At 37.8% G+C, this 14,387-nt stretch overlaps 1 protein-coding gene across 1 annotated transcript in view; it reads right to left on the reverse strand.

The window, feature by feature from the left end:
• Nucleotides 1–1,729: 1,729 nt before the first annotated feature.
• The window catches only part of LOC127801501 (chromo domain protein LHP1), a 53,973-nt gene continuing 41,315 nt past the window's right edge, over nucleotides 1,730–14,387 (reverse strand). The window contains exon 6 of the mRNA XM_052336708.1: nucleotides 1,730–1,836. Coding sequence (XP_052192668.1) covers nucleotides 1,786–1,836 — 51 coding nt within the window. The 3' untranslated portion in view covers nucleotides 1,730–1,785. The remainder of the gene's footprint in view (nucleotides 1,837–14,387) is intronic.

Consider the following 14,387-nt stretch of genomic DNA (forward strand, 5'->3'; position numbering starts at 1 on the left):
GATGTACTGAAGGGAAATAAAAAAAAAAAAAAAAAGCCAAAGTGTGGCAAGGCAAGGTTGTCGACTGTTGCCTACTGCCTCCTTCATGAGACATTTTTGTTTTCTAGATCACATGTCTCATGTATAAAAACTTATTATTTCAGCAGTCTAAAACCCTAAACCAACAACAAATGGTAGTGTTGTCATGTAACAAAATGGGACTCCAAAATGAGAATGAAAGCAATATACAATCACCATCACAAGAATAATATTATGGAAAAAGGTTCAAATCGACCACCAACTTTTTCACTTAGGATAATTAAGTCTAAAATAAAGTTTTAGTCCAAATAAAGCCAAATCTTTTATTTATTGACCAAAAAAAATCTAATTTTTGCTTGCTACCATGCGTTACTCACACGCTCTAAATGCAATGTATAAGAGGGGAAGAAGAACCCTTGTCAACCTATTTGTCAAAAGAGTCGACCATTTTTAGTCTTAGAGTAGAAACAATCAATCGTCCTTATGAAATGTCGATAGGGCATTTTCACATTGTAATTTTTGTGTAAACTCAAAAAATGTCGATCGCTATTGTAACATGTTAAAAGTTTCTCAAAATTGTTAACCTATTTGATAAAATAGTTGATCATTTACACGAAATTGTTGACACAAAACAAAATCTTTTTATTGAATTTTTAAAGAAACCAACCATTTTTCTAAAGATGTCAAAATTTTTCCCTAAGTCATAAAATTCTTGATGGAATCATTCAATTGATTTGAAAAATTACCACAGTTTCTACCTCATTTCAAGCAAAACCAACAATCACAAATATAATCCATGAACACAATAAATAGAAAATCAATACATAAACCCTTCACCTATATTTGCTACATTAATATTTTTCATATCGCACTATCAATACTTAACACGCTCCTTGTAGTTGAAGTCAGATTGATTGGCAATACTTAGCACACCTTTCATAGTTGAAATCAGACTGATTGTTATTGCAACGTCGTCTTGATGTAGTGGAAACACTTCAAGTCAATCTCCCCGATGGTCCATCAATTATGTAATCTTTGATTTTAAATGGAATATGAGAGAAGTTAAGGCTTTTGTTTGGATGAAAGATGACTTTTCTTTTCTTTATCTTTTTTTTCCTAAGGTTAGCAACATGTATAAGCTATGCATAAAAATAGGTAAAAAAAAAAAAGATTTATTTAACCTGTAAATAAAAGGTTTGGCTCTATTTAGCCCATAACTTAATTTTGGACTCAATTGACCTAAATGAAAAGGTTGAAGGGCAATTTGAACCTTTGAAACACCTAGATAACCTGAATTATATATGGAGGCATCTGTAACATGATCTTTTATATTGATAACCCTGAATCATGAATGCCTGAGAGAACTGAAACAGATGATCCAGCCCTGCATTTTCAGATATTACTGCAGAGCAAATGGAAGAATTGACAACACCTAGCCTAGAGGGAAACAAACGGTCACCATCATCTATGTGTTAAAGACACCATTTTCATGTGAGATTGCCCAAATAATACCATCAAAAAGTAGGTCAATAAGCCTGGCATTCATACCCATTCAGAAGAGGGGAGAGGGGAGGTGGGGCTGAAGACAAATAAACAAGAATTTTCTGCTGTACAAGTCAGCACTGTGCTATCTAACGCCTGGCCAAACTGCATCGGTTAACCTGTACTACTAGTATCCAGCTACTAACTACAACACTAAATGTGAAAGAAGCCACAGATAGCCCGATTTCAGCATCCACATATTCTCGTTCATAATGGTCTCTGTGCTCATGGCGCAGCGTTGTTGTAGCGGAGATGTTGCTCATAGAAGTTGATCAACTGATACCATAGAGAAGAAATGGTTACAAAGAAAACCTCATTAGCGAGAACATATGCGAGGAGCATCAACTGTCAGACAATTAATACAAAGAGAATAAACATAACAAGTGGGACTAGGGAAGAAAAGCCCCCAGCCCATGGAACCACTTGCGAAAGGCCTTCGAATTCCAGATGAGATCGGGCTGAGTGGGCAATACTCCAACAGAATCCCAACAGTATAACATTCCAAACAGACTGGTTAGCACTAGTCTTTTTTTTTTTTTTGGTCACCTGATCAACCACATAAAAAGTAATAACATTCCGAAAAATTCCTCTTTTTTCTTTTTCCTTGGGCAGGATGGCCACAATACTAATCTTGTAGGAGTACTAAAAGTTCTGGAGGAAAAGGAAAATAAATGTTCTTATGTGCATGTAAAAAAGGTATGCACATAAATTATTTCTTTTTTTTTATTTTCTTTTTTTATTGAAAAATCTTAATTCCAAACTATAACATCTCGCATCGAACGATAGGAAGGATCGGAACAATTTATCCTGATGGGCTTACGCAAACTTCCCAGGGGTCACTCATTCTTGGATTGCCCCGGGTCAAACACACTTAACCCTGGAGTTTTTTGTCTACATTCAGTCCAAAAGATATCCAGTTGGTGTTATTTTCTTTCTTATACTATCCTCGATATATACTAACTTTTATGGGCTCTCGAGATATTACAATCTCCCCCCTTAAGCACATGACATCCCCATCATGCGACCTTACAATTGGTCCCAGACCTTCTCCTCTTTGGAGGTTGCCATCCTAGAAGCCTGCCAAGAGCCGCTCCTTGATCAGGCCTCGCCCCCCGGCACCACTCCCCACCCTCATTGGACCGTTTTTTCCAAGGGTCGGCTCTGATACCACCTGTAACATCCTGCATCGAGCGATAGGAAAAACCGGAACAACTTACCAGATGAGCTTACGCAAACTTCCTAGGGGGTCACCCATCCTTGGATTTCCCCAGGTCAAACACACTTAATCTTGGAGTTCTTTGTCTGCATTCAGCTCAAAAGGTATCCAAGTGGTGTTATTTCCTTTCTTACACTATCCTCGATACGTACTAACTTTTATGGGCTCTCGGGATATTACACAAACAGATGATAAATGCCCAGTGCTAAAATGAGTTATCAAAATACAACAATAAAATCATTAAGAGAGCTAAAAAAAAAAGCTAGCACATGAATGAGCACTTAATGTTCTCTGGCATAAAAGAATATAAGCAAAGCTTTAGTACAAGCACCAAGTCTATTATGTACTCGATGAAATAAGAAAAGAAAGAACATACATATAAACTCCCATGTTTGGACCAAAAATCAGATAGGTGTAATCCAACTAATTTACACAAAATTCTTACCAGAAAAAGAAAGAAAGAAAGAAAGAAACACAAAATTTGGTGCATAAGCATTATATTCCTAGATGAAATATATAAAACTTACAAAGTCAACACAACAAACCAAATATGTATAACTTGATTTTGTAGGCAGTCAAATGTCTAAAGGCTAGTAAACTAAAATGCAAAACATGAGACTCTTAACCTTGACATGAATATCCTGTGTCCTGACAAACCTCAGCACACACCAATTTTTTTCCTTTTTCATTTTTCTCCTGTTCTCCAGAAAAAAGTGCTCTCTCAAGCACTGAATCACTATCTTGATAAGAAAAAAGATTGCTGGCTCCTTATCCAGATCTAACATAAAACTGAGTGCATACTACTAGCAGAATAAATTACCTTGATTAAAACAAATACATGGGGGTAGGACGGAATTGTTTCTAATATTAAGTGTTTAGTCATGCACTTCAACGAGTATATTGCCATAAATAATTTTGCAGCAAGCAATTACCAGTACAGTTCTTAGTCTCCAACACTTAGAGGATATTATGATATATACATATGGGATTCCAACCTTCTATGGTTTGGTTTTTTTTTTTCCACTGAGACCCACCATTATTTTTGTCCTTGAAGGTCTCTGTTATATACCTTTTTGGCTCAGACATCTGCTCTGTTAATCTTAAGCACAAACTAATTAAAGTCAAATTAAATTGAATTTAACCATCTTTCTGTAATTACAAAAGAATAATAATAATAATAATAAATCCAAGAATAGAACAGTGATGGATCTAGGACCACTGGAACCGTTCTGATGGTTCCAGACAAAAAAAAAAACCTGAAAATTTTGCCTCTTGCATCAATAATAGAATATGTATGATATTCTCCTTCCACCACAAGAGATCTTCAATATTCTCACCATCTTATTGTTTTGCAACCAAATAAGGATACTGGATTGAATAATAACTCACCGCAACAAAGCAAACAGAAACAACCAGTTACAGATGATTATGGTGAAAACTTTGTTGTTTCACTGATGGAGGTAGCTAGACAACCAGTAGAAGACATATCGCCTGAATGGACCAGATTGGGAGTGAGCTTTTGTCACCAGAAAAGATGCTTCTAGAAAGAAGAAGATTTTGATGGAGGAGGTGATGCACGACCAGATTGCTACCAAGCAGGAGACTCCCAAGTCTTGCTGGAAATTATTCTTCCTCAAAGAACAAGCCATGATGAAACATTGTGTTGGAGAAGATAATAAAATCACTTACCAGTAACAGAGGAGAAAGCTGATATGAAATGGAAGCATGGCTGGTTCCCTTGTCGATGTTCTGTTCTGTTTGTTTTTTGCTTCATTTTGGTTAAATTTAATTAATTCGATTTTAACTGATGCCTATGTGCTTAAAACTAACAAATGAGGTGTCTGAGCAAAAAGGACAAATCACAAAGAAGACAAAAATAAACCACAAAAGGTCTTCATGCAAATGACCCAAACTACAAGGGTTCTATGGTCAATTTACCATACAACTTGAGTCATTATTATAGGACGGTGTATGTACTTTCATCTGCAGGGATTCATGCAAAAGAAAGCAACCAGAAAAGTTTAAATTATTTAGCTTCAAAGGAGGATAAAAGGTAAATATCCTGTGACTGAATGCAAGCTTGAAAATGTGATTTCAAACTACTATTTCAGCTTGTAGAGCTTCGGGTTAAGTATCTTCATCTCGTGTTTTTGATCTACTAGTTCAGGACTGATTCTGGAAATCAACTTTGATCTCCATTTAGTTTTTGCATCACTACGAGTTCCTTAAAATTACAGTTCTTTCATCCTATCCAAATCCATACTTGCATTACGAATTCTAGGTAAATTTTACATGGTTAGCAGCACAGTCAACTCACAAAAACTGCTAGAACAAGCTGCATCAAAGCCCTGTTTCTGTTAGTATTTTATGGACTTCTTAAAGCTGTATTTTATTGATATGATAGTACTTATTTATATAACTTATTTAAAATAGAAAAAAAACATAAAAAGTGTAGTCAAATCTGTTGCACGTTACATAATAGAGACTTCCTAAAAAATAGTTGAAGACAAAATCAAGCCTAACAGACTTTTGACAACTTCAATTCCATGTCAGCAACTCTTGAGACATGTCATTCAACACTCCTCCTTAGCTCGGGAGATATAGACTCAAATTTTTAATTTTGGCATATCTTAGATATAAGCATATGAACATTTTATGGTTTATGGTTATGAGACATAAGTATGGTTATGGGGCATGGGGCATAGACATGAATATGATTTCGACTAGAGTTAAAATAACTCCTCCTCATCCGGTTGGCTATTCATCATTGTTGCTTTGGCTTTATTTTGTTGTTGATTTTTGCATACCTTCTCCATATGACCCAATTAACCACATTTATTGCATTTGACATCTGATCTCCACCAACATTTATTCTTTGGATGATTTGTCTTTTTACAGTAAGGACAAGTATGATGATTTTCACCATTGTTCTTCATAGACTTTGCTTGAAAAACCCCTTTAACATATCCTTCTTTCCTCATCAATCTTTTTTGTTCTTGAGCCTGTAAAGCATTAATTAACTCTGTCAAGGAAATGCTTGACAAATCTTTAGCATTTTCTGGAGAAGAGATGGTAGCTTCATACCCCTCTGGAAGTGTAACAAGTATTTTTTCAATGATTCTTTGATTAGGAAAATCCTTACCTAACAACCTCACTTTATTAGCAAGACAAAAAGTGTAACATCCCACGTTCTCGGGCATGTCATAACTTAAGAAATTTGATATATATATATATATATATATAGCAACATAATGTAACTTCCAAAATTTCTACCCATCTATCTAGCATGGAAAAACATTATATATCAAATAAGATAGACTAGGCATTCATAAATAGCGGAAGCAAAGATCAAACCTAACATCTCAACATTGGTCATAGATTAGTTTTTACACCATGGACTTTCAAAACGTTCAGAGTTCAAGTAGTAGAAACTTAAATAAATAATTTTCATAATCAATTACATTATGCACTTAACAAATGCCGTCACATGCATCTTCCGTATCTGCATCTACCACAACAACATCTAAGACGTTTGAATATTTCAGAGGCAAAGTCCAAATTAGATGATGAATCATCTAAGTAAGGGAACAATAAACATATCTTGTGCATGGATGCAATTATGCAAAATGTCTTATTTCTTTTCTTAGTTTGAGTCGACCGCACCCAACTGTGCTCCCCATTTCTACAACCTCCTTACCAGGCCGAGGTGTATGGGTACACCCATGGTAGAGCAGCAGTGCCAATCCACAATCCCAAACCTTCATGCAATGTATAATCAATAATATCATCGTGAACATATACACATTTTATCACAATATGTAAATGCAATCTACATGATCTATTCATGTTAATACATGATAAGATGTTAAAATCATTTACATTAAATTTGAGTTTGGTAATTAAATTCAGTTGAGAAGTACCCCTTACCTTTTACAAAGTTTAAAAAATCTTGAAAAGCGTGTACCACCTTGATTTTCGTGCCAAATCTCAAAAATAGTACCAACTACTTCACCTCAAGTCCTAAAGCACCTTATCCAAGATATTTATTTAAATAATCATCAAAACCTATTTTTTCATAATTTTCTTACCTTTTTCTCCAATTTTTTTCCCTAGTATTTCAAAATAAATGCCTAGATCAATATTTTTCCAAATATTTTTACATGAAAATTCCTAAAATTAAATTTGGAAAATATTAAAAAAAAAATTGAAAAAACTTGATTGGCCATGCACCCACACGCACTAGGGCGAGTGGCTACGCGTGAAAGTTGGAGCGTGAGCTTCACGCGCTGGTCATTTTCTCCGACGCTGGTACACTGGCGATGCTCAACTCCTACACTGGTCGATTCCTCTCCCTTAGTCGATCCAGATAGCATGCTTGGTTGCCCGAAAGAAGCACCGAAGATGCCTTAACCGAAGCTTCAAACTCTCGGCCAGACCACCGGCTTCCACTTTCCGACGACTCCTCAAAACCTTATCAAATGCACACGAAAACTCTCCATTTTTTCCAGAATTGATCCTCACTAACACAAAAACAAAATTCCTCTATTACTTGGTCTCGATTCGCTCCCAATCATGCCCGATTTCGAGCTTAAATTAAGAAATTTTTCAGCCACCATGGATCCCTTTTTATACACCGAATCGAGTCACAAAACGACTAATTTCTCATAACCCAATGCCACTAATGTCTCCACTTACCCTATATCCGTCCAAAACCCACCGAAAGCAACCCCAAATTCTCGATTTAAGTGACCAACTTTTCGGCCGAAAAGTTTGGCCATTTTCGACCATGCCAAGACCGATTATTGGCCAAGATCAGTCCTAGGGCCTTGCCCCGAGGTCCCTTGCCACTTTCTCAGGCCTCCCATGGCCGAATTTAGTGATGGGATGGAGCTTGGTCGGCCATGGCTTTCAAGCTCTTTTGAGAAGTTACACTATCACCTCCTCTCATTTTTTATTTGCATTTTGGCCCCTTTCCACAAGGCCCATGGGTTTTCCAATATTTTTTATGAGACCCTCATGTTTTAAATTTCTCGTTTGACCCCTGAGGTTCCAGGAAGCAAGTCATTTCGACCTCCCTCGGGTAATTTTAAAAATTACACTTTGGCCCGGACTTATGTTTTGCTTGCAAAATCTCTCTTGTTTTACCCCGAAACCCCATAAGCGTTGTTTATTAGGCCCAATTTGACTCTATTAAGAGTTTCATTAACTTTTTAGAAGCCTCCTACGACGACTCAATTTTTCTGTCTGATTTGAAGCTGTATCGAAAATCATTTCAAATCTGACTTTTCTCGGCACTAAAAATCTTATTTTAATATGCTTGCTACGAATATTTCTTTCCTTTAAAACATGTACGTTCTGGGTTACTCCCTTCTATCGATTCGGCTATTTTGTACTCTTAAACTGTCTCCTAGATTCCATTATTGCCACCAAATATGTTATATTTCATGAAATAATTATATATTTATTCATTTTTTACTCGGGACATTACATTCTCCCCACCTTACAAAAATTTCGTCCTCTAAATTTGCTCACTTACATCCATTCTACCTACTGATTCTTCGAACAAAAATGGAAAGTTACTTCTCATATCCACTTCTCGTTCCCACGTTAACTCCTTGCTTACTAGATTCCTCCACAGCACTTGAACTAGTGGAATTGACTTGTTCCTCTTAACTTGATCTTTTCAATTCAAATTTTTGACTGGTTTCTTGAGATAAAAGAGATTCTCCTATACTTCAGCGACTTCTGTTGGCATTACTTGAGATGGATCTGGCTCATACTTCAGGAGCTGCGATACGTGAAACACATCGTGTAGATTGGATAAGGTCATGGGCAAAGCGAGTCGATAAGCCACCGGCCCAATTCTTTCTATGATGTCGTATGATCCAATATATCGGGGACCTAACTTATTCTTCTTGTGGCTCCGAGTTGTCATCCTTAGAGGGGATAACTTTAAGTATACTTTGTCGCCGACTTGAAATTCTAAGTCTCTTTGTCTGACATTAGCATAAGACTTTTGACGGCTTTGAGCCTCTCTGATTCTGTCTTGAATGGTCTTTATCTTTTCGGTAGTTATTTGAACTATCTCGGAACCTAATACTTGTCGTTCTCCAACTTTAGTCCAGCATACCAAGGATCTACACTTGCCTCCACATAACGCTTCATAGGGAGCCATACCAATACTATTGTGATGGCTATTATTATAGATGAACTCCACTAATGGCAGTTGTTTTTCCCAACTTCTGGAAAAATGTAGAGCACATGTTATCAATATATCTTCTAAAGTTTGAATGGTTCTTTTTGATTGACCATCACTTTGGGGATGATAAGTCGTACTTAGCCTAAGCTGAGTGACTAAGCACTTTTGCAGACTACCCCAAAACCTTGAGGTGAACCTCAGATCACGGTCTGAGACAATGCTTACTGGTACGCCATGAAGTATAACAATTTCGTTGACGTATTGTTGGGCTAGCTTATTTATAGGTTGACTTACCTTCATAGCCAAAAAAAGAGCAGACTTGGTTAGTCTGTCTACAATCACTCATGTAGCATCATTTCCTTTGGGGCTTCTTAGTAAACCTGCCACGAAATCCATGGTGATGTGTTCCCATTTTCATTCTGGAATTTCTAATGGTTGTAAACTTTCGCGCGGTCTTTGATGCTCGATTTTAACCCTCTAACATATATCACATTGCCCAACGTATCTTACAATGCTCTTCTTCATTCCAGGCCACCAATACACGGTCTTTAAGTCTCTATACATCTTGGTACTTCCTGGGTGAATCGAATATCTAGATCGATGGGCTTCTTTTAAAATTGTTTCTCTTAGTTCCTTCATTCGTGGAACATATATTATTCCCTAAAATATGAGTATGTTGTCTCTTAATTCAAATTTTGAGGTCTTTACTTGGCCTTGCTAGTTAACCCATAATTTTACTCTGTGATCTTCAATGAGAGCTTGTCGTATATGTTCTATTATTTCTGACTGGACGGTGAGACTGGCTACGTAGGCTGAATTTCCTTTCGGAGCAACTCCTACTATCATTAGACTGAAAGCTTCAACAAACTCCCATTCGGACACCATCATTCTAACCATACACACCGGTTCCTTCTACTTAGGGCATCGGCCACTACGTTGGCTTTACCCGAATGATACTAAATGATACAATCATAATCCTTTAGGAATTCCATCCATCGACGTTGTCTCATGTTGAGATCTTTCTGGGAGAATATATATTTTAAACTCTTATGATCGGTGAAGATTTCAAATTTCTCGCCATATAAGTAGTGTCTCCAAACTTTCAAGGCGAACATTGCAACAACTAATTCTAAATCATGAGTCGGGTAGTTTTGTCCATGCCTTTTCAGTTGCTGAGACCCATAGGTGATTACTTTTTCGTACTGTATTAGCACGTATCCCAATCCATTCTTTATGGCGTCAGTGTACACCTTATAACCTCCAAACCCATTTAGCATGGCTAGAACTGGAGCGATTGTGAGTTTTTCTTTGAGCGTCTGAAAACTCCTTTCACATTACTCGTTCCTTTCAAACTTCACACCTTTTTGAGTTAGTTTCGTAAGGGGTGAGGCTATCTTCGAGAACCCCTCTATGAACTTTCTATAATACCCAGCCAACCCAAGGAAACTTTTGATTTCGATAACGATACTGGGCTGGTTCCATTTCCTTACTGTCGATACCTTTGTTGGGTCAACGGATATTCCTTCAGCTGATATGACATGCCATAAGAAAGCCAATTAACTTAGCCAAAATTCACACTTGGTAAACTTGGCGTACAACTTATGTTCTCTCAACGTTTGTAGTATAATCCTTAGGTTGTTTTCGAGTTCTTCCTCAGAAGATGAGTAAACCAAAATGTCGTCTATGAATACTATTACAAATTTGTCCAAATATGGCTTAAAAACTTGGTTCATCATGTCCATGAATGTCGCTGGTGCGTTAGTCAATCCTAATGGCATGACTAAGAATTCGTAATGACCATATCGAGATCAAAATGTTGTCTTGGGTACATCGTAAGCTTTGATCCTCAATTGATAGTACCCCAATCTCAGGTCTATCTTTGAAAAAACTTTCGCACCTTCCAACTGGTCAAATAATTCCTCAATTCTTGGAAGCAGGTATTTATTCTTGATGATCACCTTATTCAACTGCCGATAATCTATTCACATCCTTAAACTTCCATCTTTCTTCTTAACAAAAAGGATCGGCGCTCCCCAAGGTGACATACTGGGTCTAATGAATCCCTTATCCAACAATTTTTGAAGCTGGATCTTCGATTCCCTCAATTCTACAAGAGCCATCCTATAGGGTGGTATAGAGATGGGGTTAACACAATTTCTATTAAAAATTTAACGTCCCGCTGCGGGGGCAATCTTGGTAATTCCTCAGGAAACACATTTGCAAATTCTTTGACAATTAACACATCTGTTAGTTCTACAGGGACTTTTATATTTTCTTAAATGTGTGTTAGATACCCAAAGCTCCCTTTCGTAACATTTTATTTACCTTTAGGGTTGAGACCCATTTCTTTTCATTTATTTCACCTTGTCCCCGAAATTTAATAATCGAGATTCCATTCTTGAGACTAACTACCTTGGCCTTACAATCCAAGGTGGCATCGTACTTGGTTAAGAAATCCATCCCTAGAATTATATCGAAATCTCGAAATTCAAGGAGGATTAAATCTACCAAGAACACAGTTTCCCCTATCTGGATTCTCTTATTTTTATATCTTGACAAGGTTTCTAGAGGCTTCCCCATAGGGGTTGCTACTATCATTCAACAATTTAGATTTTTTGGTTCTTCCCCTAATACTTCAGATAATGCATGCGAAATAAATGAATAACTTGCTCATGAGTCTATCAAAACATGCATAGGAAAACCAGAGGTAAACATGGTACCTTGAATGACGATCGGGTCCTCATTCGTGTCCTATCGGGTCAAATTGAACACCATTCCTTGTTGGATTCTTGGGTTTTCCGTTGGTCCTTGCAGTTGCCCTATCTGCTTTGGCTTCGAACAATTACTTAACAAATGTCCCACCTAACCACAATTGTAGCAGATAGGTCCCTTCTTCGGGCAATTGTGGTTGAGATGACCTACTTCTCCACAATTGTAACAAATGTTCATCCCTTGCCTCCAGAGCCTTCCAGTGTGTAGTTTGCCGCATTTCACGCAGGGCTTGCCAAGTTTGAACTGAACTTTCTTGGGGTCCAATTTCTTTTCAAAACTTGACTTAGAATTGGGGGCTTGCTAGTTGGCTCCTTGAACAGAGTCAATTTGATCCCAATTAGCCTCGGTAGCCATTGATTACCATACCACCTCAGCATAGGACTCCGCACTTATATTACTAAGGGCCTTTTAAACCCTTAGCTTTAGCCCTCCTAGAAACTTCTGCGCCTTGATTCTCTTGTCCGTCTCATATATTGGCATGTATTTAATCAGTCGGGTAAAGGCGTTCTCATATTGAGCCACGTTCATGTCTCATGTCTGCTTCAGATCCATGAACTCTCTCTCATTCGCCATCCTCAAGCTAAGCGAAAAATATTTATTGTTGAATAGCTCCTTGAATTGCTCCCAGTTGACATAGGGTGAACCCGCTAGTGTCGGGGCAGCCATAGCTCTCTTCACTCCCTTTCACCATCGTTCAGCTTCGCCTTACAGCATGAAAGCCGCACAATTCACCTTCTCGTCCTCTCCATAGTAGAGGTGGTCGAGTAATTTCTCAGTCTGCTCGATACAAAACTCTCCCTCACTGGGATAGACTCCCAGTTTTCCTTGAAAAATGGGTGGATTTTGTCGGCGATATAGGTCCAACATGCAAGATGGACGTCAGCCTTGGTTCTGCATCCCTTGCATGACCCCTGCCGTGCTTCCCACGATTCTCTCGATTTGGTCCAAACGGTTTCCATTTGCTCTCTCTTCCTCCTGACTTGAGCTACCCTCAGGTATGCTATTGGTTTGTCCCTCAGTACCTCTTTGGTGATTTGGTGTCATAGATTGTATTGCTCGCCGAGTGTTTACCATCTAAAAAAAAAAAGACAATATCTCATTCCATGGAAATTTCTTTAAAAAAAAATTTCTTCATGTTCTTGAGTCCAGCATTCGACATTAGTTAAGGCAACAAGATAACAAAACACACAATCGATACACTATTAAATAAGAATCGTCCAAGGCTTCTTCTATGAACTGACTGGTTTCCAAATCCAAGAATCGTCATCCATTGCCTCATCTTCAGACTCGACTTCTGGTCCATTAGGATCATCGAGTACAGTCGCCCCTTCCTCCTCATCATTAGAGCTGAAGTTATCGATGCCCATCTCGTTGGCCAAGGTTGCCTCATTGGCGTCCCATTCCACATCTGAGTCTTCATCTTCTATTATGGCCTCCTCGTAAATGAGGGCGGCGGCCTCATGGAGTTGCTGACAGAAAAGATAGAAAGACACATGAGTGCTTTCGTGACGGATCCCTTCAGCTAAGGTTCTCCAATCACCCTCCAAGTGATTGATCAAGAATTCCATTTGGGCATGTATCAGGCTTGGTCGTGCGTAGCTGCTGGGTGGTATGTCCTTTAAGATATCCTCGAGGACATTTAGGCTGTCGAAGATGTCTTCTGCCACCGGTTTACTATCGACCCAACGACTGATCCAGTGAGTCACCCAAAACTACTCGAGGTAATCTCCTGCCATTTTGTCATTTCAACAATTATTCAGATTTCAAGGTTCTCCTAAACCTCGAGTTCATAGGTTCCTAATGATCTTTCTTAAGTTTTCATTAAAGTTCGCTCTTATACCAACTGTAACACCCCACGTTCTCAGGCATATAACGCAACATAATGTAACTCCCAAAATTTCTACCCATCTATCTAGCATGGAAAAGCATTATACATCAAATAAGATAGACTATGCATTCACAAATAGCGAAAGCAGAGATCGAACCTAACATCTCAACATTAATCATAGATTAGTTCTTACACCATGGACTTTCAAAACGTTCAGAGTTCAAGTAGCAGAAATTTAAATACATCACTTTGATAATCAATTACATTATGCACTTAACAAATGCCGTCACATTCATCTTTCGTATTTGCATCTGCCACAACAACATCTGGAATGTTTAAATATTCCAGAGGTAAAGCCCAAGTTAGATGATGAATCATCTAAGTAAGGGAACAATAAACATATCTCATGCATGGATGCAATTATACAAAATATCTTATTCATTTTCTTAGTTTGAGTCGACCGTACCCAACTGTTGCCCCTCATTTTTACAATCTCTTTACCAGATCGAGGTGTATGGGTGCACCCGTGGTAGAGCAGGGGTGCCAGTCTATAATCCCAAACCCTTATGTGATACATGATCAATAATATTATCGTGAACATATGCACATTTTATCATAATATGTAAATACAATCTACATGACATATTCACATCAATACATGACGTGTTAAAATCATTTACATTAAATTCGAGCTTGGTAATTAAATTCAGTTGAGAAGTATCCCTTACCTTTTACAAAGTTCAGAAAATCTCGAAAAGTGTGTACCATCTCGATTTTCATGCCAAATCTCGAAAAAAGTACCAATTACTTCA

This window comes from Diospyros lotus, chromosome 5 (assembly GCF_014633365.1).
Source record: "Diospyros lotus cultivar Yz01 chromosome 5, ASM1463336v1, whole genome shotgun sequence".
Classification (NCBI taxonomy): domain Eukaryota; kingdom Viridiplantae; phylum Streptophyta; class Magnoliopsida; order Ericales; family Ebenaceae; genus Diospyros; species Diospyros lotus.